The following is a 26821-nucleotide window of genomic DNA, read 5'->3' on the forward strand; positions in this document are numbered from 1 at the left end:
GGTCACTAAAAGTTTATCGGTAGTCATCGGTAGGCCGGGTTGTCCCAAAAACTAGTTATCCTCTAGGGAGAGATATGCGGAGGAAAAAAAGGCAAACTAGCAACGGTAAATATAGCGATAAAAAACTAGCATCACTTATTGCGAACCAAGTTTAGCGTGACTTTATTATCATAACTTTTATTTTAAAAATAAAAAAATGAAGTGCATTGCAAAAATTTGTGAGAATCGGCCTTGTAATTACGCTCTAATAGCTGAAATAAGTTTTTTTACGGTACCTGAAGAATGCTGCATTACGCGATAAATGGGTTGAATTCTTCGAGTTCCGGAAGACTTCCCGTTGCTGGATTCTATGCGGATATGTAGCGTAAGTATTATTCAAACAAAAATCAGTAGATATGTATGTAATAAAAAGAGAATACTGCAAAAAACTCCGTTCCTGTGTATTCGCACGTTACGCAGTTATAGGAGTTTAAGGAAAACAAAAAATCACATTCAAACGTTTTCTCCCAGCAAACATTTCAACACTTTTTTGTGAAAAGGGCGATACTTACAAATGTAAACATAAGGTTTTTTTCATATATGCGAATGAGGGCTTTGAAACGCAACAAATTAACCTCAAAATTTGGATTCTACTATATTGCTTTCTTAAACTACTGCAAAAAATACAGCGGGCGCACCTGTATTTTTGTTTGTTTATTTAAAGTTTCGCCCTCCACGCTCCATGCAAACAAACAGGGCGATACTTTTTGGCTAGCAGTTTACAGGCGAACCTGTTTTTTCGAATTTTTTAGGATTATTAAGCTGATACCAGCTGTAAATAGTAACAATGATCGCTATTGAAAAAAATAAACCGGACGAAATCGGTGGTGTAAAACGGTAGTTATTGTAAAAAAAACGTAAGGGCGATACTTCAATGCTAATAGGTGGGACCGAAAAAGTAAACAATCGCCAAAGGGGCCCACACCACTAAGAAATTGTTCTTCCGATTTCAGTCTATACCAAAATGAAATTTGGAGATTTAAATTTGGATTAAAAAAATCGCCGGATTAAAGAGTGCAGGTGTTGATAGTCGAGGTTGCCCATTAATAAATCGAAAATCTAGGTGAACATTTTTTGTATCTTAAACACCCAACCTAACCTTAAAATACAAACATAATTCCGGGTCTCGATAATTCGCAGCAAAATATCGATTTCCGCTGAATGTTTTGGTATCAAACGAAGAAACTAGTATTTTCATAGCATCTGTAATCGAGGGGCAGATCACTCTAGGATAGTATAACAAATTTGCATCAAATTAGAAAAAAAAAATTATTTCATTTCGATTTTGTAATTTGTAGTTTTATTGCATACGAAAATCTGTTAGTTTACACTGTACATCAGGTCAAGGAACATTTTGCATCAACTTTGTACTCCCTCGCAAAATTCTGTCCAACAAACGTCCTGCACTGATCCACAACGCACATTCCCACTCAATCCACAACGCAAAATGCGTTGTACGCAACGCACAATATATTATGGATTTCTATTTTGATGGATAGAAATGCATTTAAATTCGCCTATTTATGGAAATGCAACACAATTGGTCTAGTATGTAATTCAAATTTTCGTAAAACTATGTTATGTTTATCCAATAACATCTGAAATAAATTCATTCCATATCATCCATGCAAGAAAATACGTTCGTCATCATTTCACTGGTACCAAAAATGAAGAAATCTAGCTGGCGCGTCGAGCGGATAAGCTTCATGTTTGAGTGCTAATTAAGTATTCCAATTTTCCACTGCAATTCGAAAATTTAAACAATGCAGAGCAATAACATCAAAATCATTTATTGTTCTATATATGAAAAATTCAGCAAAGCTAAAATTGTTTTTTTTTGTGTAAGGAAATCAATTATTGTAGTTCATTGCTCGAATCATTGATTTTATCTCTATCTAATCTTCTTTAACGTTGCTCTTTTAGAATCCCGAAGATATCAGTTACAATTTATTTTATTTTTCAAGCTGGCATTTACTTTTACTTATTGTAAATACATTGATTTGTAGTCTAATTCTAGGCTGTGCAAGAATTCCATTTTATCTATTTCTAAACTGATGGTTCGCCATAAAGATTCCGAATACGTGCCCGTGGAACTATTTTCCCATTCAACGAAAGATTTGCTTTTATCGAAGACTCCATATCAAGAAGACTGGCAACTCTGTCCAGAATCCGGAGACAGTAACAGCAACGCCACTTGCGGGTAAAGGTGGTACTTTCCAAAGAGAATAGGGAAAGAGACGAATAGTGTGAAGCCAAAAATACCTTATTGAGCAGACCAATCGTGCAATGTATATAAACATTACTCATGCCTGAGTTGGAGGAGATAAGTATTGTAAATCTATCAAAAAAGAAATTTGAATTTTCGTCAGAATTAAGTGCAATCGTGATTGTAAGGTGCATTCTAGAGTCTATGTATGAGTAAAAACAAGCTTTAGAATTATTTCATCTCTTTGTTTCAAAATGCACATCGTTTGATAAACAAATCCAACGATCGACAAAAGGTTTGTTTTCAAAATATAATAGGAGTCATTTAAAGTGCTGCCTTTGGAAACGGTTGCCAAATTCTAGTGTTGAAATCATCGTAAAGGGAGTGTTGCCGTTTTGACTGATTTTCACTCTGCGTCTCTTTCACTATTCTCTTTGGTACTTTCCATAGTGATGCACACACACATATACATTTTTACATAAAGCTTCCTCCCTTCTTCCAATAGAGGCGGTGTAACCTCTGTCGCTTCTCGTTTGTATGGGGGAAGGAAAGAGATATCAGTCTTCTTGATATGGAGTCTTCGCTTTTATCTAGAGTGCAAAGTATTCTCGATGTATTGGTCTCATGCGAAACTGCATCCTGACGCAACCTAAATATGCGATTATTATCATTCATAATAATTTCACTACTAGATGTTTTACACTCCGCTGGTCTGAAATGGATTATTAAATATATCTGATAGAATAGGGTCTGCGCGTATTTTCACTTTTAATACCTCCTGCGCCTTGCCAACATTGAATTTCGCCATCAGTTCCAGGGACCGAAAAATTCGAATCCTCTGCATTCACCCGGTTAGATTCGAAACACCAGTAAAAACTCCAGCTTAAATTCTGGATTGATTCTCGATTCGAAATGTACAGTAACAAAACCACAATTTTGACTGTGACAGTACAATAATTTGCAATAAGTCTAATGTTATGCCAAATACAAAACAGTAAACATTTACGTTTCTTCAGCAAATTTCAATATACACCCAGGTTTTTTACGCGGTTGTTTACGCGGATTTTTCAATTAACGCGGTTTTTGACGCGGATTTTCCAATTAACGCGTTTTTTTACGCGAATTTTCCAATTAATGCGGTTTTCTACGCGGTTTTTTTACGAGGTACGTATCCCCCGCGTAAAAAAACATGGATGTAGAACCAACTTGAACAGTTTAAAAGGGGGTGGTTATGTATCTTAACAGTAAAAAACTCACATTTTTCCATTCTTTTTTCTTAGAAACAGTAACATTGTAAATTAATTTACCTTTTTTTGGATAATAAATCTTATTGTAATATGAAACTTTATTGTAAATCAATTGAGAAAACTCGGTTGTTACTATTATGTTGTGCATATTGCGCGATGATAAGTCTTCAGTTAAAAGAGCAGTCGATAAGAGTAAATTTATTTTAAGAAAAACATTACCATCTTAAAGAAAATTGGTTTTCTGCCACTTAAATTTCAGTTTTGCATAAGGATATGGCAAGTTGTCTTACAAAAATGCATAAACTGTAAAAATTCTACCAATTTGATAGTTCATACCAATCTGCCGTACCTACTTGCTATTTTTGTGTAAATTCGTCAGAAAAGATTTCTCCTTTTTAGTCCGGTTTGCTACCAGACAATGATAAAAGAGAAGAAAATTCATGAATGATTTGCTGCCCGTTTGCTCCAGAGTACTTGCAGTTCCTGCTGGTATTGGAACAAACCTAATCATAAGCTGAATTTGTGACAACTGATGCATTCAGCAAGTTTAAGACCAAGAAACGGGATATTTTTAACTTTTTGAATAATTTCATTCAATTGCTGCATGGAACGCTCTAAATCTTTCAACTTGATAACATCACCACGTGTTACTTCTGGATTGTTTACCTTTTTAGAGTTACTAATACGAACAAACCCATTCTTCTGACAGACCTTTTCATTTATGTCATTGGATTTCACTTGGCCTTCAGTGTATCGCCCCATGTATCCTTTTTCATGAGATCAAACATGTATCTCAGTATACACAAAAAAACATGTCGCTTTTGCCACGAGAGGCTGATAAAAAATTAAATGGAAAAAATTAACCGATTCTAGTTAGGGCTAGTTAGCTACTGGCTTCTCTCTCTTCGTAGACAAACGTAAAGCCTTAGTAGTCCACTCCGCCTTCTTTCCCTCCTCATCGTTAGTTTACGTGGTTTATGAGCGGCCGTGCAAATAGATCAGAAATTCAACTTCTCTTACTATCTGAGTGAAATTTTGATAGTAGACCCTTATAATAAAAGCTGTTTTAATCCACCTAGAGGTGCAATTGTGCCTTTCTCATTTCTCCAAACTATGATTTAATAGCTGGTTCGTACAATATAACATTATGGAGATGTCTTTCATTCTTATTACACTTGGTAAATATTGGCTCTCAAACGTGAAACTTTTTCGCTCGATGCGCCAACTGGATTTCATTTTTGGTACTAGTCAAATGATGATGAAAACATTTTCTTGCATTGATGGTATAGGATGGTTGTTCTATATTAATTGTTTTAAAATAAATATCACATAGTTTCACAAAAAGCTTAATTACAAGTGATGAGAAAACACTCGTTCTTTCGTATGATACTAAAACATTCAGTTGAACTCAATATTTTATTACGAATTATTGAGATCCGGAATTATTTTTGTATTGTTGAGGTTAGGTTGGTTGTTTTAGATATGGAAAATGTTTATCTAGAAATTGGACTTATCAGTGGATAACCTCGACTACCAACAACTACACTCTTTAATCCAGTGATTTTTGTCCGCCATTTCTATCGAAATTTCAATCTCTGAATTTCATTTTAGTATAAATTGAAACCGGAAGAACAAATGTGAGTGAAGTAACAAGAAATTTACCATCTGGATATTTTTCAGAGGTAGGAAAGATATTTTCTTCATCAATATTACTTTTCATTAGAAGAAATAACATTTAATTGTAATATTGATTAAATTTAAAAAAATCAGAATTTACTTTCCAATGTGTTTTGACAGACGTAAATAAAAACATCATCATAGCACTTCCATGCTCTCTGGCGGTCGACATCTAGCGTTAGATCACGAATATATAAGAGCACCTTTTTGCATTCATCGCGGTATCGGTATGAATCGGAGTTTTCTATGTGATCGCACTCCACAACCCGTAACTCCGGAGCCGGAAGTCGGATGGAAATGGAATTTAATATCAGTTTCCGGGGACGCAACACCTTTCATTTGAGACTAAGTTGATCAAATCGGTCTTGCCATTTTCGAGAAACCAATATAACCGTTATTCTGAATTTGGATGCTTCCTGATCCGTCGATGGTGGGCAGTGCGGCCAAAGAGACTTTGAATGACTGTTGGTGACCTAGATCTACAAATTCAACAGTTGTGTTTACATTTTGGAAAAAAAATCACCTTTTTACATTTATCGCAGAATTCGTTAGAATCGGGATTTGCTGCGCGATCATACGTATCACCCTGTAATTCAGGAACCAGAACTCGGATCCACACAAAATTCAACAGCAGCGGATGGACCTTTCATTTAAACTTAAGTTTGTCAAAATCGGTTCAGAAAATTCCGAGAAACTGATGTGGACAAATCAACATATTTTGTTTTGTAACCATACTCTTCAACTCGTAATCCGGAACAAGATGTCGGTTGAAAATGAAATGCAATAGCAACCTATGGGAATTTTTTTTCCTTTCATTTGAATATTAGTTTGTAAAAATCGGTTCAGCCATCTCCGAGAAACCGATGTGGACATTTTGTTAACAAATCCGCACGCACATACATACATACATACATACATACATACATACATACATACATACACACATACATACACACAGATATTTTGCGATCTCGGCGAACTGTGTCGAATGTTATATGAGAATCGGCCCTCCGGGACTCGGTTAGAAAGTCGGTTTTTGGAGCAATTGCATAACCTTTCTATATAAGAAAGGCAAAAGAATAATATTTAATTAGCTTAATAAGCATGAGTTCAATGTTATCTTCATGTGATTATATTTTGAAATGTTAATGGAATGGGTTTGAAAGTGGAGGGAATGGGGGGTTAGTAGAGTGGGAGTGGAGGATGAGTCAGAAATCCTTCATCTTATTTCGGTATACGGGGTGGATGAAGGAAATGCGGGCGTGAGGGTGGTCCAAGAGGAGGGGAGTGATGAAGGAGGGAGGTGTAAGGGCAAGACGGGGAGGGGTGGGGCGGCGACGCAATACTCAACTGCATGTTTTGCCTTCCATTTGAGACTTGGTTTGAGAAAATCGGTTCAGTCATCACCGATGAACTTTAATTGTGGAATATGCCCGGAATTCCAGATTTCCGGAATCGTCGATAGTGGACAATATATTCAAAGAATGTTTGATTGGCAATCAGTGATCTAGATCTGCGATTAGAAGTAATTTGATGATCATTTCAATAGTTTTTAGCCTCTGAGGTATTACGATTTATATGGGAAATTCCAGTGTATCCTTACTAACACCCCTGTAACTCCGGAAGCAAGAGTCAGAACCGAATGAAATTCAGCAGCAGTCAATGGCATTACTGTATCTTTCATTTGAAATCAAGTTTGTAAAAATCGGTAGAGAATTCGTTGTGGAATGGGTGTGATATTAGCTTAGGAACTTGGCGGGTTCCCCGGGGGCGTCATGAACTGTCATAGGTGGCCAATGTGGTCAAAGCTGCTTTGATTGATCATTAGTGATCCAGACCCGCAAACTAGAGTAATGTTACATCAATTTTAATATGTTTTACATCATTTGAACATCGTAGTGGTACCAGTTTATATGGGAATTTGCTGTGTGACCGCACTCTTCAACCCGTAACTCCGGAATCGGAAGTCGGATCAACTAAAAATTCAATAGCAGCTTATGGGAGCGTTATACCTTTCAGATGAAACTAAGTTTGCGAAAATCGGTTCAGCCATCTCTGAGAAAATTGTGTGAGTTTAAATGACACACCCACATACACACACACAAACATTTGCCGATCTCGACGAACTGAATCGAATGGTGTATGACACTCGGACCTCCGGGCCTCGGTTAAAAAGTCGATTTTTACAGTGATTGCATAGCCTTTCTTTATATGAGAAAGGCAAAAGCATAAACCCAATTGTGCCATGTGTAATTAAAATATCAAAAGCTGGTGAGATTCAACAGCCATTAACTCGCCATTACGTAAGAAACTCATTCCTAAAACATTATTTTGATTAACCTGCTTTAAGGCTGCTATCTTTCGATTAATTCCACTATAGCAATAACGAAATGTAGTTGCATTTCACTATCACACAATAGATACTTCAGTGTTCATAATCTGAGGTAACCATATCCGGCGAGTGAAAACCCAGGACAATCTATACGGAAGACACCCCCCCCCCCTCTCCACGCAGCAGTTACGTCTCGCTTGAACGCTTTTAGCAATACAATACCAGAAAGTCTTTCGTGAGAATTCGCAACTCTGGCACTCGAGATATTTGTTACACCACAACCATCGAAAATTTCAAGCTATTATTGGAATAATCTGCAATTCTCAATTGAGCGAGCGGATGAGATGAAATCTTTTTAAATTGTCTGCGAAGGACCGCGGAGGAGTTTTTACCACTAAATACTCGTCATTAAAGTAAAGTAGAAACATCAACGGTCCCAAGTAACCTCCTCGGGCTATTTCTGAAGTAAAATCAAATGCCTGGCAATCTCCAATGAAAACCATAATTTCTTGATCTATGAGCTAGGATCGCAAAAAATCCAAAAACTACCATTATTTCCAAAATTCTCTATTTTTGTAATTGTCATAGTGTGGTTCACTCTATCAAAAGCGGTACAAAGGTGGTAGTAAATAATATCAGTTAGAGCGCGACGTTGCATAGTACCTGTTATGTAAGATGTTTGACATGGTAGGTTAGTTACTAAAGTGGTTCCATAATCACCAGTTCGAGACAGCGTTATTCCTTGATAGTTATTATTATCCCGGTTATTTTCTTTTATGAACTGGAAATATTCGCGGATTTCCATCAAGATGGAAAAATTCCATATGCAAGAGATGTTCGAATAATTTCGTGACTCGAATACTTTAGGGTTTTGTTTTTCATACTCTGCTTGAGAGATAATTTACCTCGGAGTTCGCGTTGCAACTATGGTTGCAGTCGTCCGTAACTGCGACCTGGACAAGAGTCAATCAGAAGACTTTATGAAAAAATAGGCTTGGGGGATAAAAACCAGGACAATTCAAGCATTTTCTTCTACATCCCAGGACTTCAGGACAGTTAGTTAAAAACCAGGACGGATATTCGCTCTATCATAATCAGTCATAATTTTGGCTCAATGGAAAACCAATGAGAAAAATTATTAATTTTCAACTGTCATTAACTAGTGCTCATGTGAACACATATATTCTAATGGTTTCAAAAAATTCCCGGTTTGGCACTCTTAGCGTCTATGGTTTAGAGTGAAATAAACTATTGAAAATTACAAACATGCGTCAAAGTTTCGTCTATAACTGAATCGAGCAGCTTTTAAAGCCAGTATAAAACCAACTATTAAAACGTACATTAAACTGTACCATATAAAACCTTAGTGATACAATTTGCATAAGCTTCTCACTGGCAAACATAAAAATGAAAAAGAAAAATCAGAATAGCGTGGATTACAGCATTACTCATGAAAATACATTAAATGAATGAACCTATGGCAGCGGCCAATGTAATGGATCATCATAATAAACCACCCACTAAAGTGATGGTGAATGGTGCACACGTAAGCACAGCTGATGAAAATCCCAACGCTCTTTGGCGTATTTAAGCAGGTATATAATTCTATTAATCATCGTACCTTTTACATTACAAGATGAATTTTTCGTCCTTCTCTTATGTTGTTGATGTTTGGATTTCAACGAAGATGTGCATGTACCGTGGACGGGAGTGGTATTAATCACTGGTTGAATTACAAGGCTAGATGAAGCCTTATTAAAGGTACACTCTTAGAAAAATAAAACACCACAACTGAAAAAAATCGTGTGTGGAATTCCACTCCTAAAAATTCACAATCACTTAAGAGATTTATTATGAAAATTTTCAAAAGGATTGCGACTGTGGTTACGCATTAAATGTTATATGTAAGAAGTGATTTTTACCTGATTTTCCATCTCGTATTAAGCACACCATCCTTCACCCTTTGGCTACCACTTTAGTACTCCACACGTGGGTTCAACCTTTTTCGGCGATTTTGGTTGAACACAAAACTTTAATGTGTGTTTACATTAAAAATAGAGAAATGTAGTCCAACTAAAACAGATGTCGTTCAAAATAATTATTCACAAACACAAATTTGCAGTGGGGCGAGCCTTGTACGCAGCCCAACCCTGCACATAGATGATTTCAAGAGGTTTTTCTAACCCGAAGAGGCGAATCACCTTAAGGTTAAAACCGCTACAATCAAAATAAAAAAAATGTAATGAAATGGTATAGATAACAAAAATCTGAAAACTCGCTTGCTTCTACCGCAAAAAAATCCAAAAATTTGCTTCCTGACGCTCTTCACGATATTCGACAAGAGAAAGATTGATGATGTCACCGTGGCGAAAACACTTTGATCCTATATATTTTGCTAATCTTATGACGTTTTTACTTGACACCGAAACTGCAAAAACCACGTAAGATCTCACAATAAATCACGAATTTGATTTGTTTAATATCTGAAAATGCATCATAGTTACAAATTACCCAATTCGACAGTAGAACCAGCATCACGGGCAATATGTTTTTAAATAACAAACACAATCTGTACCACACGAACTTATATTGCATGGTGTTTAAGGATAGCGTGCAGCAGTATTGTTAACGTGCCGCTCATATTTCACACCCTTCCTAAAAGGGACGTGTTTATCGGTTGCAAATACACCTAGGAGTAATTTGATATCATTCTAATCATTTTGCTTCTCCAAAACGATGTTCAACATTAAACGTTAGAAAATATCCAAATTGTTAAAGTAGCTACTATAAATCGAAAGCCTTAAGGGTTTTACTTTTTTCAGTCGGTAATCTCGATTGCGAACGAAACGCCACATGTATAATGCTCAACATACATTTTTGATTGTACGCACGACTTGTGCTTAAAACCCTAATATCAGTAAAAACTAATTGTTTAAACAGTTTTTCAGTCGCTAATAACGTTGACACACTTGAAACAAACAAAAATACGAGCGAATGACCTTAAAGGTTAAAGCCCCAAATAATATCATTTTAATGGCCTTTATCAACAAGAGTTCAATGTTGTCTTCACGTTAACATATTTTAAAATGCCGGGGAGGGGGATAATTGTTTTGGTATACGAAGTGGATGAAGCGAATGCGGGTGTAAGGTTGGTCTGAGAGGGGGACGGGTGGTGGTTTATGAGGGAGGGGTAGATGTGAGGTGCATCGCCCAACTGCATATTATGCCTTCCAATTTAGATTAGGTCAGTGAAAATTGGTTCAGTCATTACCGTTCTGGAATATGCCCGGAACCCGGGGCTTCCGGAATCATCGATATTGGACAATATATTCCAGGAATCTTTGATTCACCATCAGTCATGTAAGCCTGCGAATCGAAGTAATTTATTTCAATGGATTTTTAACCTATGATATATTATGATTGTACCATATTGTAATATTGAACCAAACTGAATATGTATTACATCATTCGGACATCATAGTGTTACAGATTATATGGAAATTTGCTGTGTGCCCGCACCTTCAACTCGTAACTCTGGAACCGGATGTTGGATCAACTAAAAATTCAATAGCAGCTAATGGGAGCGTTGTACCGTTCATTTGAAAATAAGATTGTGCAAATCAGTTCACCCATCTTTGAGAAAATCGAATGACCTCATTTGACACACACATACACACATTAATTTTGTGATCACGATGAACTGAATCGAATGGTACATCACACTGAGGCCTCCGGACCTCCGTTGGAAAATCGATTTTTGGAATGATTGCATAGCTTTTCTTTACATGAGAAAGGCGAAAAAGCTGAAAATTCTACTTCTTTTTTTACATGAAATTGTTAATAAATTTAATAACATTTACGAATTTTAAGCGCACAATACAACCCTTACCTGGGAAAAGAAAAATGTGTTACAGATAATCGGTCTAGTCTGTAGCGTGATTACCGCAAAAAATAATTTAACCGAGGGTCTGCAGAAGTTGGCTGCCAAAACCGTTACTTTGAAAATTTTTAATATGTTCAAAATCACAAAGTGAAGTTCAGACATGATCACAAATGATCACTTTTCTGTCGCATTATTTTTTGGCTCAAAATGTTGTCCAAAGAATGGTAATTTTTCGAGGATTTAAGGGGTTACATACCTTTTTGCGATACGTGGCAAATTTCAAATGTTAGGCTTGCTCTAAAGTTTCAACCCGTTAGGTTATTTTCGAATGGGTAGTACTATCTATACTATCAGCATTACCCTTCGGCCCTGATTATTGAAATGAATGTGGAATTCTCGCAATAACTCTGCATTTGTCACGTATGATAATAACCGACAGCGAATGTAGTACGATGACATTACTTTTAATAAAGCATTTAACTTTGAGCCGCGAAATTCACAAACTAAATAAGTAAAAGAACATTGAGTCGTTAAGCCGAACATAAAATAAACCCGTCTTAATGTGGATGTACAAATCCTGTCATACATTAATTAATGCATTGCACCTGTTATACAATTAATCTGGTTCTACGGATCATTAGCAAACTGTGTTTATAGCAGCATATACGATGATACGTAAAGTAATATTCGTATCATTTCATCAGCAGAAACTTATAATATCAGCATCCAATAAGCCAACATCATCTCCTTCGCACAACGTAACCGCCTATGAATGTAGCAAAATCGATTTTATTTTTCGAAATGCCCATCACTACCCAGTGCTAATCAAATCGTCATTCGCACCCGCACTACCGCTTGCCAGCGGAAAACGAACCAAAGAGCGCACGCCAATGTATACTCCAGTGTATACAAAGCAGTGTACTTTGGAGCGCGGGCCGTGGTGAATTTATCTGAACACGCAACACATAATTTAAAGAGCAAAATAGCAGGGTCTCTCACGCCCAACCACCCCATCTCCAACGCAAAGAAAAGAGCGTTCAGCTTTTTCTGAGGTATGTGATCATTGAATGCATGAAACTGGCGCACCTGTGTATCATTGGAATGATTGCTGGTGGCAGTAATGGAATACGCATATTTTCCCGAAGAGTTTGAGCTAGCATACAACGTTTGCTTACTACGAGGTCATAAAGCAAACTGACGGTTTTTTCATGGGTTCTGCTTTTATACGTGTGTCGCATTTCATTGGAGGACAAAGGGACAGTCCCAGCAACGCTCGCTTCTTGATAGAATTGTACGGGCCAATCATGGAGGAGATAATTACTGCTTTAACAAAATCCATTTTTTGCACTATTTTCAGTAATTGTAAATACTACGGAATTAGACACAAAATTGTTGTACATATTTCCAATGAGATAGCTCAAAAATCTTATTTTTCATTCAGTAAAACGGCAGATATTCACGTTAAAAAAACTCGGGTAAGATTCCAGCCAAAATTTTTGAAACGGGGCCCCTATATTGAAACGTTAGAAATATTCTACTTCAAAAACAAGCATCAGTTTATAAAAAATAATGATAATTGGTGGAGTTGTTGTCCTTTCCTCGCAACTCTTTTTTATTTAGGAGGTTTGCGGTGATCATAATGTAATTCCAAAAGATCAACTAAAACTCAAAATATTCCATTGTATTGTAGGAGTATTCCTCGTACCTTAACGATCAGTTGAGTAAACAATATTGTTTTCCTGCATACGGAAACGTTTTTCCCAGAAAGTCGATGTATTGAGAGGAAAATATTGTGTTAAAAAATTATTATCCATAAAATAAAATTTTTGAAGTTCGGCTGTATAGTTTTTCGGCAATCGTGATTACGGAAAAACCATTTTTGGAAAATCAACATTTCGAGATAAGATAATAAATAATTCGGGAGTCTAAAATTTGAAGTTACTACTGCTCTTGGTAGAAGAGGCGCACTTCGATGCGCTGAAAATTCCGATCTATTGCTCAGATCACTATGAAAATTTGGGAAAATATTCTTAAGGAGATGTACTTTCAGATAAAATGTCACCCCTTACATAAAGTACCCCCCTTAAAGCATCTGGCAGGAATCAAACATGATAAACATCGTCATACATTTTTTTGTTTCAGCAGAAGAAATATCTTGGGTTTCGACCCTCTCCCCCTTCCATTGACAAACGTGGACAATCTCTGTTCCCCTATTTCCTACCCAAGATGTCAACGTCGACTTTTCCCATTTTTCGTTAGGTAATTTCATAAAGGTGTTTTGAATTCCATGCAATTTTGGGTTTTCAAATGAATTGAGTTGAATGTTATCCGAAAACAATATGTCTGGTCTATATTCACTTTGTCTACAGATTTTTAGTTTTGTTTTACTTTTGTAAAAATATCTCATTTTTGAACAAAATCAGTTTAAAAAAGTTTTTAAAAATTTTGTTACTAAAAGACAGATTTTTGCATTGGTCATAATAACTCAAAATGAAAATAATTCTTGAATTGAATCGTTAACAAGTTACCAAATCTACAAAAAATTGTAAATTGATGAATTTATAGAAAATTGGATCAATTGTTTGTGAGAGCAAATTTATCAGTTACAGAACAATGCTCAGAGTGGTTTTTTACCATATTCCTATAGGGAAACCTAGTTGCAGAATGGCATGTGCGATTTAAGTGCTTCTTACCATTGGGAAAAATTTGAAGGGAAACAGCAAGCGATTATGCGAGTGATGGTGCAATTTGTTTTACATTCTAAAAAAGGAAAAAAAAATATTATGAAGAGTCCACGTGGATAATTTTTATACACCCACCCATTCTCCATGAACAAGCGTGGACTTTCTCGTACCCCCTACCCTCCCCTAAACTGTCCAAGTGGTTTTCGTTATTAAATATGGCTGCTTTTCGAGGCTTTCTCAATTGGGTCATTGGGAGAGGGCGCACCTGGGTTAGAATCCCGACCCCACACATAGGGTTAGAAAATTTTGATAAGAGATTTTTCTAACCCGAAGAGGCGAATGACCTTAAGGTTAAAACCTCTATAATCGAAATAAAAAAATTGGGTCATTAAGCCATATGCTGTTTTTGATTTTTTCCGATGCAGCTGACGTTAAAGATACGTAATTGAACTCATTTTGTTCGTATTGCTTTCTACCGGAATAGAAATAATGGTTTTTTGCAATATTGCCTCTTTTTGCACGAATTGTTGGTGATGTAGATTTCTGTTATATATTACGACAGACGTTTTGAGCATTTGATTATTATGACCGGTTCGGAGAGGCATAGAAAGCGAACTTAGTTATCGCTTAAAGTTTGTTAAAAATTGCTTTCAAAACGACAAAAAAATTACTCGAATCTATCAATATAATCAGTGCAATTTGTTTCAATTGCAGGAATGTAAAACAGTCGAAATATAAAAGACGCCGAGTGCACGTTGCCGCGACGCCTAACATGGCTTGGCATTCGCCATTTGTCCAAAAACCGAGGTTTTGAATTTAGCTAAGAGAACTACCTATTTGAAGCATCATACAAGAATATTTATAAAAATATTTGCGCTACCGAATGTTCGAGGCCATGCAAATATCCTCAAATACATGCACATTTTCCGCATTTTCAAATCGAAATTTCAGGCCCCTGATTGCCTTGTACGCAGTTCGCCTGGATTGAATTCCCAACTCGGCGCATAGAATTAGAGTGTTTTTCAAAAGAGATTTATCCAACCCGAAAGAGGCGAATGACCCTCAGTTTAAATCCTCTATGATCAAAATAAAAAAATCACATTAAACAAAAAATACGCGTCAAATATTTTTCATAAAAATGTTACGGAAAAAATTAAAACACTCGAAGCTAGAAAATGTTATACCTCAATTTTTTCGCCACAAAATATTATTGTTATTGCTCTCTATCCCCACATTTTTGGACCCAGCATATCGTATCGTATACCTAGCTGAAGGTTTTAGTATAACCTAGTGAGAACAATGATGCGACTCTATTACTTTTTTATAAATTTTACAATTTTAGGTTGTTTTTTGAATCTATCAGAAAAACTACCAATATATACGAAATATTGTAAATGGCGATTAATCACCGTCCTTTGAATTCTATTTAGCGTGCTTAACTTTAGGCTCTCATGAATAGCAAAATCACCGAAAGCGTCAAAAGGTAACTCAATACAGTTGAATTTCAGCTCAATCACCGGAGGGGCAGGAGATGATATATAAAATCATTACCCTTGTCTCACTCGCTCCGGTATTGAACGTGTGAGAAGTAGCAGAGTACGAAAAATAGGCGTTAACCTTTTATCGCATAACTACGCTTATAGTTGGAGGAATTATAGAAAGAGATAGAAACAGGCAAATGAAACGTAATTATGATAGGGGTTATGAGTGTAAGTCGAAGAATCTGAAAGTGAGTGAACTTAGGCTTTCAGTTAGATTCCTGGCTCCATTCTATAAAGATTGAAAACCAAAAATAATGTGGAAACTGCAAGTGCTATATACAAATATCAATATCGTAAATTTTTGGATTGGCTGAACGAGAAAATATGATGTGCGATAAATCGAGAATTTACTTGAATAATGACACTCAAGAAATTACCAACATGTGCCACTCATTAGTATCGAAGAAAGAAAATAACCGCAAAACCTTTTCCATAGATGATATATTGGGAATATCGACAGACATAAGTATGAAAGGAAATAGTCATTGTTCAATGTGCAGCAAAAGACACACTTTAGAAGGATTATCACAAAACGTGTGCGATAATGAATCATTGGAGATATGTTTGCCAAATAGGTCAAATATTACAAGGTGCTGCGTTAGCTCAAAAGATGTGTCAAATGTTACACATCCTGGATGGATGCATATTCAGTCTGGTTCTAATCGACATATCTACGATGTTGGTGTCCAACACGATTCATGTAAGTATCATATCTTCGGAAACCTGAAGTATTTGTTCAACAAGTTCAGTTGTTCTTCGTTTTTCTTCATAAAAACGAGGTGCTAAAATGAATAAATGTAGTTTAATGTATTTGACTTTCTGGTATTTCTGATATTTGTTTTGACTCTCGAGTAAATAATAGTAAAGAATCACTCGATGTACCCGAGCCAAATTAAACAAGATATAATCACCAATATCTTCATTTTCCGCTCGTTTAACGAAACATACGAAGCTGAGTACACATAATAATGCAAAGTGAGTATAGACAGTGCTATTTAGCGCCTACCTGTGAAATCTAGGTGAAACGATTTGTGTTTATCGTATACATTGCATTGGAACGTGTAACAATTAGAAATTTCAATCTAGTGTTTCATCAATGCATAGCTGGTTGATAATGCCTATGTTGTAAAATAAATGAATATTTTCAGAATAAAGTGGTTACACCACTGTAGAATATAAAAAAATCTAAAATATCAATCATTCATCAAAAATGTGCGATTAAATCGATTGCTTTGTATGCAGCGCACCTGGGTTCGAGTCCCGACCCCGCGCATAGGGTTAGAAATTTTTCATGCGATTTTCTAACCCGAACAAGCGAATTACCTTAAGGTTAAAACCTCTATAATCGAAATAAAAAATATCAAATGTGCGTTAGAGTCTCGGAAACGATATAACAAAACATGAAAGCGTAAAATAATAGATAAGTGTTCAAATTTTCAATTCTGCCGTAACATCTACTATGAATACCCCGAACTGTAAACACGTTTTTCTCAAAACCACTTCTATTGAGATGGCCGAAAATGTAACTCGAACAAATGATTTTTGATTATTATGATATTTTACTTTTTGAATAGTTATTTTTTAAGATCAATATTGTGTCGATTTTTTTTGACATTTTCAGCATTTTTTTCCTTAAAAAAGAGCGCGGTTTCGCGAAATATCGAAAAAAATGCCTACTGTACGTAGACATTTTTTTCGATATTGCTATTGGTATAAAGCAAACAAAACACGTTAGTTTTAAACTCTAGGTAAAAAAATACGGAAGATAAATTTCCGGTCGATGAGCCTTTCTAAAAACCGAGCCATCGGAAAAATGCTGCACAGCCGCTGTCTTGTGACAAAATTATTTGAAAAAAATATTCTTTGTACTTCATAACTAGTATTATAAACCTCATATTACTAAACCTCGATGAACCTCTTTATTGCCATAAGAAAAACTTCCGTAATATGCTTCTTTTTCGTGTTCTACAGTGGCGCAACTCGTATTGATGCGAGGATATATTATGTATCAATTTATATAATAAAGACGAACCCATGTTGCCATGTTTTTTGCAATTGTATTCTAGCTTTCCTTTGATCATATGAGTCGTGTTTTAATAAATGTACGTGTACCTCAATTAATATTGGAATATGTTTATGATGCAAGACATCTTGTTTCGTAAAAGTAGGGAGCGATATTGTGTTTTCGAGCATACTAAGTAAAATTACTTAGTTTTAAACACTTTGTGTTATTTAAGGTGATTTTTAATCTATTCCACGAATAATTTTTTTTTCTAGACAGTGCGTGAAACAGCCTTCAGAATCCTTGTAGACATTACACCTATCCACAACCAAAAGTTGTTTTTTGAATACCTTTTTATAAAATATACGGTTGGGATAAGTCGGCGGTAATGCACACGGGGCAAGTTGGCAGTACTATTTACAGTGCAAAAAAGTCACCAAATATTATTATCTGTCATTCACTGCAATGTAAGAGATTCTTTTTCTTGTGTATCTTGTCAATGCATGGGGCATTTACTTTGACCAATCGCCTGAAGTATATAGAAAGTTTGTTTTTGAATATGAAGTACGCGTCAAAGTCGAAATGCCGGGATATTGAGATTGAAATATAATGGCAAATGTTGGTTAATACACGGTTTTATTGAAAATACATTTTGCACGTTCCACAAGGATCACTCAAGTAATTGAATTTCCAATTGATTACTTATTTTGTGGCGTATCGCTAACACACTGTACGTACCGCCAACTTACCCCGAGGCGGGGATAAGTTGGCGGGTTTGCCGCATCACCTAAAAATGTAACAAACACTTTGATAAAACTCAGAGATGTTGCCAACAGTCTATCCCTGGGGACGGGCATAGCGTAGCTGGCAAATCGATTGCCCTGTACGCAACTCACCTGGGTTTGATTCCCAACCCCATACATAGGGTTAGAAATATTTCCAAAGAAATTTTTCTAACCCGAAAGAGGCGAATGAACCTAAGGTTAAAACCTCTATAATCAAAATAAAAAAAAACTGTCCCTTTGCGCAAAGAGTTATATGTTGCACGAATTAAAGCGGTAAAAAATTGAATCTAAAGCACCCCAACTAACCCCGGTCTCCCCTACTACTAGTTTCACATTACAAAAATTCCACTATAGTTGACTGATCAGTTTTTTAAAAATAATAAATATTTGTTTCGCCAAATCTACACGAAATTGTTGCTGTTGAATGAATAATTTTGAGCTGTTTTATTTATCCCAATTAATTTTACTTTTTTTTTCGAAAAATGCCATATTAACTATTTTAGATAATGAGCTTTTCCACTTTGATTATTTTTGAGCTATTTAGCGGACTGATATACTGATAATATCAAAATTTCTATAATCAAAAAACTCGAAAAGCTACTAAAAAGATGTCACAAAAATATTTTATTGCAAACCAAATAAATAATCAAACTAAAACTGTACGTTCGCGCTGCACTTAGTAGAACGAAGAAAAAACCCCACATATACTTGATTTCAACAAAGTTGTTCAAAAACTGCACACCATGTAATCTCCTTTATAAAAAAAAACAATATGAACACGGGTGAATGACCATTAGGTTAAAACCCGCAAATAAACAAATTATAATTAGAATATTAAGTAAAACTAAAAACACATAAACACTATTATATTGTTACCATATTAGAAATTGTGATTTGCATGGTTAGAGTTAGGTCACGCTTGTCATCTAGAAGAACTCCAATCGTAAACACATTTAATTTGAAACAAAAATGTACACTTTTGTTAGATCATATGTGAGTGGATTTAATGTTAAACGAAATGCTCGCTGGAACGCAAGAACGAATTTTCTTTTGCATTTAAAGAAGTGAGGATCCAAAATTTAAAGAAGTAAGGATCCGGAAAACGTAAAATTTTCATATTTACAGGTAATCAAAGTGTGCAAATAAATTAATAATCTGCAACGATATCCTAAACGAGAAGTATGCTATACAATGTTTTATACTATTTATATTAGTAGCAGAATCGATAATTCATTAAATTTATCAATAAACAGGCATGACTGGAGGTAAGCCCTGCAATGTCATTAACATAAGTTTTGTCATTATGAGTGGGCATAGCGTAGTTGGCACGTTGATTGCCTTGCACGCAGCTCACCTGGGTTCGATTCCCAAGGCGAATGGCGAGGAGTATCTCTATAAATGAAACAAGAAAGGCTATTGTCACTCTCGCGAAAGTTTCGCATTTCGTCGAGTTATTGCTTACAGAATATAATTAAAACCGAATGAAATAAAAAAAATACAAAGGTTATGAACGTCAAAACATTTGGCACACATTCCAATGATGCACATTTGTAAAATCAAGAGTCCACGGCTAAACGGTTAATAATGTGCTAAGTAAATCTACTAGTGATGGATATATGTATCATTTTTTTTCACAAAGAATATTGAAATAATTAATTTCATGTATTGATGTAATCACTACAGCTTCTGTAATATAATTTACTCGAGTAGTTTTTCCAACAGTTTGAATTCCAAGTTGATTTTAACGACGTATTGTCGTTCATCTATTTTTTTAACAAAGAGACCGTATCATTTCAAACGATAAAGAATAAAACATTGGTCACATCCATGTAATCACAACTATCACTATGGTTATTTTAATACAGCTTCTAAGTTTGACATTTGAATGAATTTATTCTAAACAAATTACACTTTTCATATATTGAAACAGAGAAATATGTTGGGGGCGCCTGAATTCCAATTTTGGAACGAAATGCACAATTCGTAATACGTTACTCGTGTAGTACGTAACTCTGGGTCGCTGTCAGATTAGCAGCGAGGACCTGTGTTGAGGTGTAGAAGTTAAACCAATATTGCAGAAGATCTCCTCTAAGGGAGTGCACACTTTAAAAAAGATGGCGAAGAACACAGTTTAGTCCTTCTGCCAAATGGCGCTTAACATTACAAAAATAATAATTTGAAACAAATTTAAAATTAAAAACTTCAACACCTACTTAATCGATTTATTTCAACTTTCAACACACACATTCTATGTATAAAATTCCTAGCCCTTACGTTGATTGTAATTGTAATTTGCTTATTGGAGGCTTTAACCCAATGGCCATTCGCCCGTGCCCCCTACGTTGAGTTTGTGATATAATTTTTCAACCAGGGGATTTTTTACTCAGAAAATGGAGGAATTTTTCGTGAAAAAAGCACTTTTTGTTTCACATGAGTAAAAAACCACCCTAATTGAAAAATTATCGCGAAAACTCAACGCAGGGGTTAGGTATTTTATACAGAGAATGTGTATGCAAATAAAAATAAAAAATAAAGAAGAAATAAATCGGTTAAGTCGTTTTTGAATGGCATATAACACCGCAAATCGTGTTTTTCCAGAGACGTTCTACAAAAAGCTTCGACACCGAGTCGTTTGTCGTTATTTTTGCATAGAAAAATTACAGAATGTTACTGAAATGATTAATTCGTTTCACCTAAATTTCTAAAAAAAATCACCAACAAATTTTTCACGCTGAAACCTTTAACCCCCCCCCCCCCTCCTTAACAAATTGAATATTTCGGAGGGGTCCAGACCCCCACCCCCAGGACCTCCCTCTAGATTCGCCCCTCTGTTTAAAATAAATCAATATACTATGGTGATCGGGGCTCTAAATCTCGGGATCAAACAACTGTGTTCTTCGCAAAAGTCGTTTGAATATAGCAGCCTTATTAATGTAAGCTCTGAATTTCTTTTCTAAAAATGTTGGTTCTTACTGAAAAACAACTTGTCACTGTTCTTTCATCTTCGCGCCTGCTTCTTAGTGTACAGGTCTATTTCTGAGTTAGCGCTAAGCGGGGCGTTCATATACCACGTGGACAAAAAAACCTTAATTTTAAACCTCCTCCTTCCCCTCCGTGGACAAGCATGGGCAATTTCCGTACCCCTGGTCTCCTCTCTTCGATGTCCACGTGGACTTTCCATTTTTTGGGCAATTTCATAAAAAGGGGTTTTTTAAAAAGTTTAATTTGTGTTAGATTACTAAGGCGAAGAAGGGAATGAAAATCGTTTAAACTTCATCCACAGAATATCATACACTTCTTTCGTCTTTTGAGAAAATTTCATGGAAATATATCATTTTGGAACGAAATTATGATCTTTTATATTTACGTTTTAAAGATTAATCTTAATAACCTATCCTATGAATTCTTGAATTGTAATTTTGACCACAAGCTTTCATATGTAAAATTAGTGGTATTTGACCGAGTCACAGAATATTGATTCAAATGATTCAGACAGGAATTTTTTCCCGGATTTTATTTCGCTCGATTTCCTCTGATTTTTTTTTTAATGAGAGTTACTGTCCCTCACTATGCTGTTATAGGCACTTTGACTATTTCAAAATCTTGAAAAAAAATTGAAGGTAAGCCTCCACACCAATGACAATACAAATTTTTTTCTTGATTAAATTTTATTAAAGACAAAAATGTAATGATTAATCCACGTGGATATTTCCGATACCCCCACCCCCATCCCCATGGACAAGCGTGGACTTTCTCGTGACCCTCACCCTCCCCTAAATTGTCCACGTGGTATATGGACGTCCCCTGATCCAAAAGGCAATAAAAATTCTTACTGGTTGAAGCTCGAACTCACAGTATTTACTTTATAAAAACTACGGCACAATTTCTTATCGCAATCTATGACTTGGAGCTCCGCTCATTTTCTTATAGCATTTTGTATGATTGTTGAATAAGATATGCTGAACAGAGAAACAATAAAAAAAATTGGATCCAGATGAATAAATAATTACGTACAGCAAATTTGTGATTAAGAAAAAAATATGAAATTATTGTATTTTTATTTTCAGGTTATAAGGTTGGAGTTAAACGACGAAGGCAAGGAACTGATCGTAAACCTCGACAAGCATACAGCGCCAAACAGTTAGAAAGGTTTGATAGTTTATCATGCATCATCAATGAAAACAAAAACTTTTTTCTCTCTTAAAAGGCTAGAAAGCGAATTCAAGCAGGACAAATATTTGTCCGTCAGCAAACGCCTCGAATTATCAAAGTATTTAAACCTGACCGAAGTACAGATCAAAACATGGTTTCAAAACCGACGGACTAAGTGGAAAAAACAACTAACTTCTAGATTGAAAATAGCTCACCGACAATCTTTATTTACTACACAGTATATCAACGCAAATTTTCCCTTCATGTCTTCAACATTGGCTCAAGCATCTCTTCTAAATTTTAATGTGGCGAAAATGACTGACAAGTGCAACGAAAAGCTATATTTGCAATAATGTAAATACCAATAAATGTTTTTATTCACTAGTATTATTTTATTATTTTACACTCACTGAAACTATACGAAATATGTCCTTAAAATAACTAAATTTGACACCCAACTTAACATGAAACCATACAATTTCGCACTATTTTTACAAATTCTCTATTTAGACAATCGACTAAGCTTGTTCTCTTTTTTATTCCAAAGCCTCGCTTCCAGTGTTCGGTAAGAATAAACATAGTGTGCCACTAACTATAACAAAAGCAATAAGAAAAGACAATTAAACGGCATAGAATCAATCAATCAGTAGCATTCTTACCAAAGAGCATCACAGAAAAGGTTACAATCGGTACGATACAGTTTAGGTCGATGAGATACCCGAAAAGTAGATTACCGACTAAAGCTCCACCACGACCAAACGTTAACGATAAAGCAGCAGCCATAACCCTGGAATTGGAAAAAATGCCTCTTATATAATCATTACCATTTGTGTATATTTATATGTACCTCAAATTAGTTGGAAATAAGTCAACCATTACGCAATACACTGTACTAATAGCCATAGAAGTAAGTGCTTCAAATGCGCACGACAAAATCAAATTTTGTCTTGAGTTTACGACAAAGAAAAGCCCAACGGTGACAGCCCCTGCCAGCAGAAGACTAGAAACTAAAAAACGAAAACGATATCAAAGTTGTAATAATAACATATCAAAAAATGATTTTCATTACCTAGGAAAAACTTTGCGCCTAGGCGATGGACACATATTGGCAGCCAGAAACTTGTGGGGATGCATGCTATTCCAATGATAACAGTATGCAAGAAAACACTAGTGTCTATTGATCCCCCACAGAAATCATCCACAAGCGTGCCGTTGATGTCACCTAGCACGATTGAAGATACGTCACATACGGAGGCCGATGTATCGGGAAAACGAGTTTCATAATGCTCAAATCGATCGAATAATTCCGGAAACCAAATCATCAATGTATAGTAACTACTTGTAATTCCAAATTGAATAATACACGTTAGAATAGTGTTTTTTAGATGAGGAGATTTACATAACGCTTTTGTTTGGTCCCAAATTTCACTAAATAAAATTTTTAGATGATTTGGCTTTCTCATACTCAATGTTCGTTTGGATCGGTTATGTATTTCCATTATGTTGTTGACTTTATCATTTCCTTTCAAGCTTTTTATCTATGAAATAAATTAGAAACAAAAAAGTAAACACTACTTGTTAACTTAAATAGCATTCATAGTTTCCTTACAGGGTATTCCGATCGATCGCGGCCGGAATTTTTTTCATATATCTCATTCAGAATTTCTAGTGCTAACTCGGTTTCTCCGCACTCAATTAAAAATTTAGGACTTTCTGGAAACAAACACAGAGTTGAACCAAGAATGAGACTGGAAAGAGAGTTGTCAAAAGTAAAATTAGTATAACAATAACAGTAGAATTGGTTCTAATAAATATGAGAAACATTATTTACCTGGGAATGGAACATATTGCAACAAATAAATTCCAACTACTGAATGCCCACTTAAATATCTCGTTGTCAATAGTCCATTCATATTTAATCTGAAACGTCAGTGGTATTAACGCCCAAGCGATGAGAGGCAGGAGAATGATTCCTTGAATTATAATACGAAGGTTTTTTTTCTTATCAACAAGATAAAGTACAAAATGCTACCATACCAGCCGTCCAAAACATTTCCATCCAGCAAAGAACCTAAGGAAATGCAGGTTAAGTAACAGTAATTTAAATGTTTAATTTGTGATTTACCTTTTCTCGATATTTGGTGGGTTGAAATTCTCCTAAATATGGGAAACATATTCCCATTGCTCCTGTAATACTACATACATAAAGCAACATTAGCACGGAAAGATCATATCTATTTTTCAAAAATACTTAAACTACATCTAGTAATACCTACGCAAAACCGTTAATAAATCTTAGCATCATGAAGAGTCCAAACATTGGAGATAGTGATGATAAAAGACCTGCGATCCCATCGAGTAACAAGGCGGCGATTAAAACAACTCGTCTTCCTTTTGTATCGGCTAAACAGCCCCAAAAATATGAGCCGATTACCATCCCTGAAATGATTCCATATAGACTAAATAAAAAATTGGACATCACCAAATTTTGCTTCAAATCGGTAACAATATGCTTATGTGGTTTTTATTCTATCTCTGATTTATTAAATATTTTCTCATATTTCAGGAAACATATCAACATACCTAACATCGGAGCAGCTGTTAACCACCCTTTATCTTCCGAAGTCATCTGAAAATCACACGTCGCCGACGGTAGGACGAAAGAAATAATTGTTATGCCGACCGCTGTATTTGCGTAAATTAATCCACATATTGTCAGCAGATAGTAGTGAAATTTTCCGAAACCGGTTAGAATAAGCGCATTTTCGTAATCGGCACTGCCTCCTTGAATAAAATCCAACCCTACCGGAAAAATTAAAACAAATTAGTTAAAAAATATCAGATTGTTTTAGAATTCTTACCCATATTTATTATTTATTTTTTTATCCGTGCTTGATAAATATCGGTAGACCAACTATAACTTTAGATAATTGTTACCACCAAGCAATACGGGAAAATCCTTAATAAATCGTGTTTCTTCAATTAACCGGAACGCTCAGTCTTACTGCTGATATTTCCTCTTGTATTGCCTGGAACAATGTAAATTATCCACTAAATACACAAAATCAGTATATGTATAGTCTGTCTTTTGCGTTCTAGTGGCATTTATCATTTAACAGATAAAGTCTCCAATGACGTGTACTTAACTAAAAGTTTCACCTTACATTACATCATTACCAGTACCACTTTCAAAAGACGACACTTTTTCGAACTGAATTACTATTAATGTAGGTGTCCAAAATGATTGATAATCAGAATATATGAAATGGATTACTATTGTAATATTGTAGTTAATTAAAAGGATTTACCTTGAAAGATTTATTTTTTCTTAAACATTTTGGCACAGTAAACAAAACTTGAGCAAACTATTTTTCCAATCTTAATTGAATTGTTATATAAGGAATACATGTAACTCTGACTAACACCTAGTGTAGCTATACAAATGTTCACGCTCCCAACAGAGCTAATTAGCAATTTATGTTTCACTTATCACACCGCATGTTTTATAAACAGTTCAGTAACTGAACCATATACTGAATACGGTCCATATCAAATAAAAACCTCAGCACTTAACGTTTTTGGTGTTTGATGATCAGTCACGGCTGCAAACTGCGCACTTGACTTTCACGTTCTTTAAAAATAAAATTCGCTATGATTACTAAATTGTAGTTGAATTGGCTTTTTGTTTAGTTGTTCTCAGAACGTCTCGAAATGCTATATTTGCGATCGCATCCGCTTTCACCGAGCGCGCCTTTAAAACTGAAGCATATAACAAAATACTTTTAAAATTAGAAACTATTCCCACGTATGCACTTGCTACTACACAGGTATCTTGGTCTCAGATTTGTTTTGTGTATTGTTTATCATACTAATAAACTATTCATTTATAATCTGTATACAAGGATTTGTTAGTGCATTATTATTTAGTGCTGTAAAAATGGTTGGCTAGTCTTTTACACAAGCCGAAATAAAACAACTACCGTAACATCATTGCCAATCAAGTTTGTAGCATCCTATGTTTATTTCTTTCCTTTATCTTGATGCGCCATAACTACAGTGAGACATGTCGTCATGACACCCGTTCTTGTTTTGTTTGAACGAGCAGTGCCTACATTTTATTTGCGCGAGCGTCAAGAATCCTTAAACTTGCACTTGAATATAACATGTCCAATTGTAGGACAGGGTGCTGAGTCTATTTTCACACTACCCATTTTGTTAGACCAGCGTCCTATATCTTATTTGGAGCTGAATCAGAATAGCAGAACATAAATGA

General features: G+C 35.4%; 2 protein-coding genes across 5 annotated transcripts; one reads left to right on the top strand and one right to left on the bottom strand.

Annotated features, from left to right (window-relative positions):
* LOC131686098 (homeobox protein ceh-19) lies at positions 1–22904 on the top strand. Of its 2 annotated transcripts, none has more exons than XM_058970248.1 (3): positions 1–105; positions 22464–22545; positions 22604–22904. In XM_058970248.1, the coding sequence occupies exons 1-3, from the start codon at positions 75–77 to the stop codon at positions 22899–22901; spliced, it is 411 nt and encodes a 136-aa protein (XP_058826231.1). In that variant the 5' UTR covers positions 1–74; the 3' UTR covers positions 22902–22904. The 2 variants fall into 2 exon arrangements, with proteins under 2 accessions (XP_058826231.1, XP_058826230.1); XM_058970247.1 differs by lacking the exon at positions 1–105 and adding an exon at positions 15848–16309.
* LOC131686090 (synaptic vesicle glycoprotein 2B-like) lies at positions 22904–26313 on the bottom strand. Of its 3 annotated transcripts, none has more exons than XM_058970237.1 (12): positions 25857–26313; positions 25410–25577; positions 25132–25350; positions 24825–24987; positions 24674–24743; positions 24586–24619; positions 24380–24521; positions 24158–24296; positions 23618–24086; positions 23396–23555; positions 23208–23335; positions 22904–23140 (listed from the first exon to the last, which is right to left on the bottom strand). In XM_058970237.1, exons 2-12 carry the CDS (start codon positions 25411–25413, stop codon positions 23085–23087), a joined length of 1584 nt encoding a protein of 527 aa, XP_058826220.1. In that variant the 5' UTR covers positions 25414–25577; positions 25857–26313; the 3' UTR covers positions 22904–23084. The 3 variants fall into 3 exon arrangements, with proteins under 3 accessions (XP_058826220.1, XP_058826221.1, XP_058826222.1); XM_058970238.1 differs by having other exon boundaries at positions 25410–25599; XM_058970239.1 differs by lacking the exons at positions 25410–25577; positions 25857–26313 and having other exon boundaries at positions 24825–25007; positions 25132–25267.
* Positions 26314–26821: the final 508 nt, after the last annotated feature.

Source organism: Topomyia yanbarensis, chromosome 2 (genome assembly GCF_030247195.1).
Source record: "Topomyia yanbarensis strain Yona2022 chromosome 2, ASM3024719v1, whole genome shotgun sequence".
In the NCBI taxonomy this organism is placed as follows: domain Eukaryota; kingdom Metazoa; phylum Arthropoda; class Insecta; order Diptera; family Culicidae; genus Topomyia; species Topomyia yanbarensis.

Excerpts from the sequence above, each read along its gene's own strand:
- LOC131686098 (XM_058970247.1), top strand. The coding sequence starts at position 15,934 with ATGATGTGCGATAAATCGAGAATTTACTTGAATAATGACACTCAAGAA. Across the intron at positions 16,310-22,463 it reads TGGTGTCCAACACGATTCAT|GTTATAAGGTTGGAGTTAAA; the intron begins GTAAGTATCATA and ends TTTTATTTTCAG. Across the intron at positions 22,546-22,603 it reads AGCGCCAAACAGTTAGAAAG|GCTAGAAAGCGAATTCAAGC; the intron begins GTTTGATAGTTT and ends CTCTCTTAAAAG.
- LOC131686090 (XM_058970237.1), bottom strand. Across the intron at positions 24,744-24,824 it reads AGATTTATTAACGGTTTTGC|TATTACAGGAGCAATGGGAA; the intron begins GTAGGTATTACT and ends TTATGTATGTAG. Across the intron at positions 24,297-24,379 it reads GCAATATGTTCCATTCCCAG|TCTCATTCTTGGTTCAACTC; the intron begins GTAAATAATGTT and ends CTCTCTTTCCAG.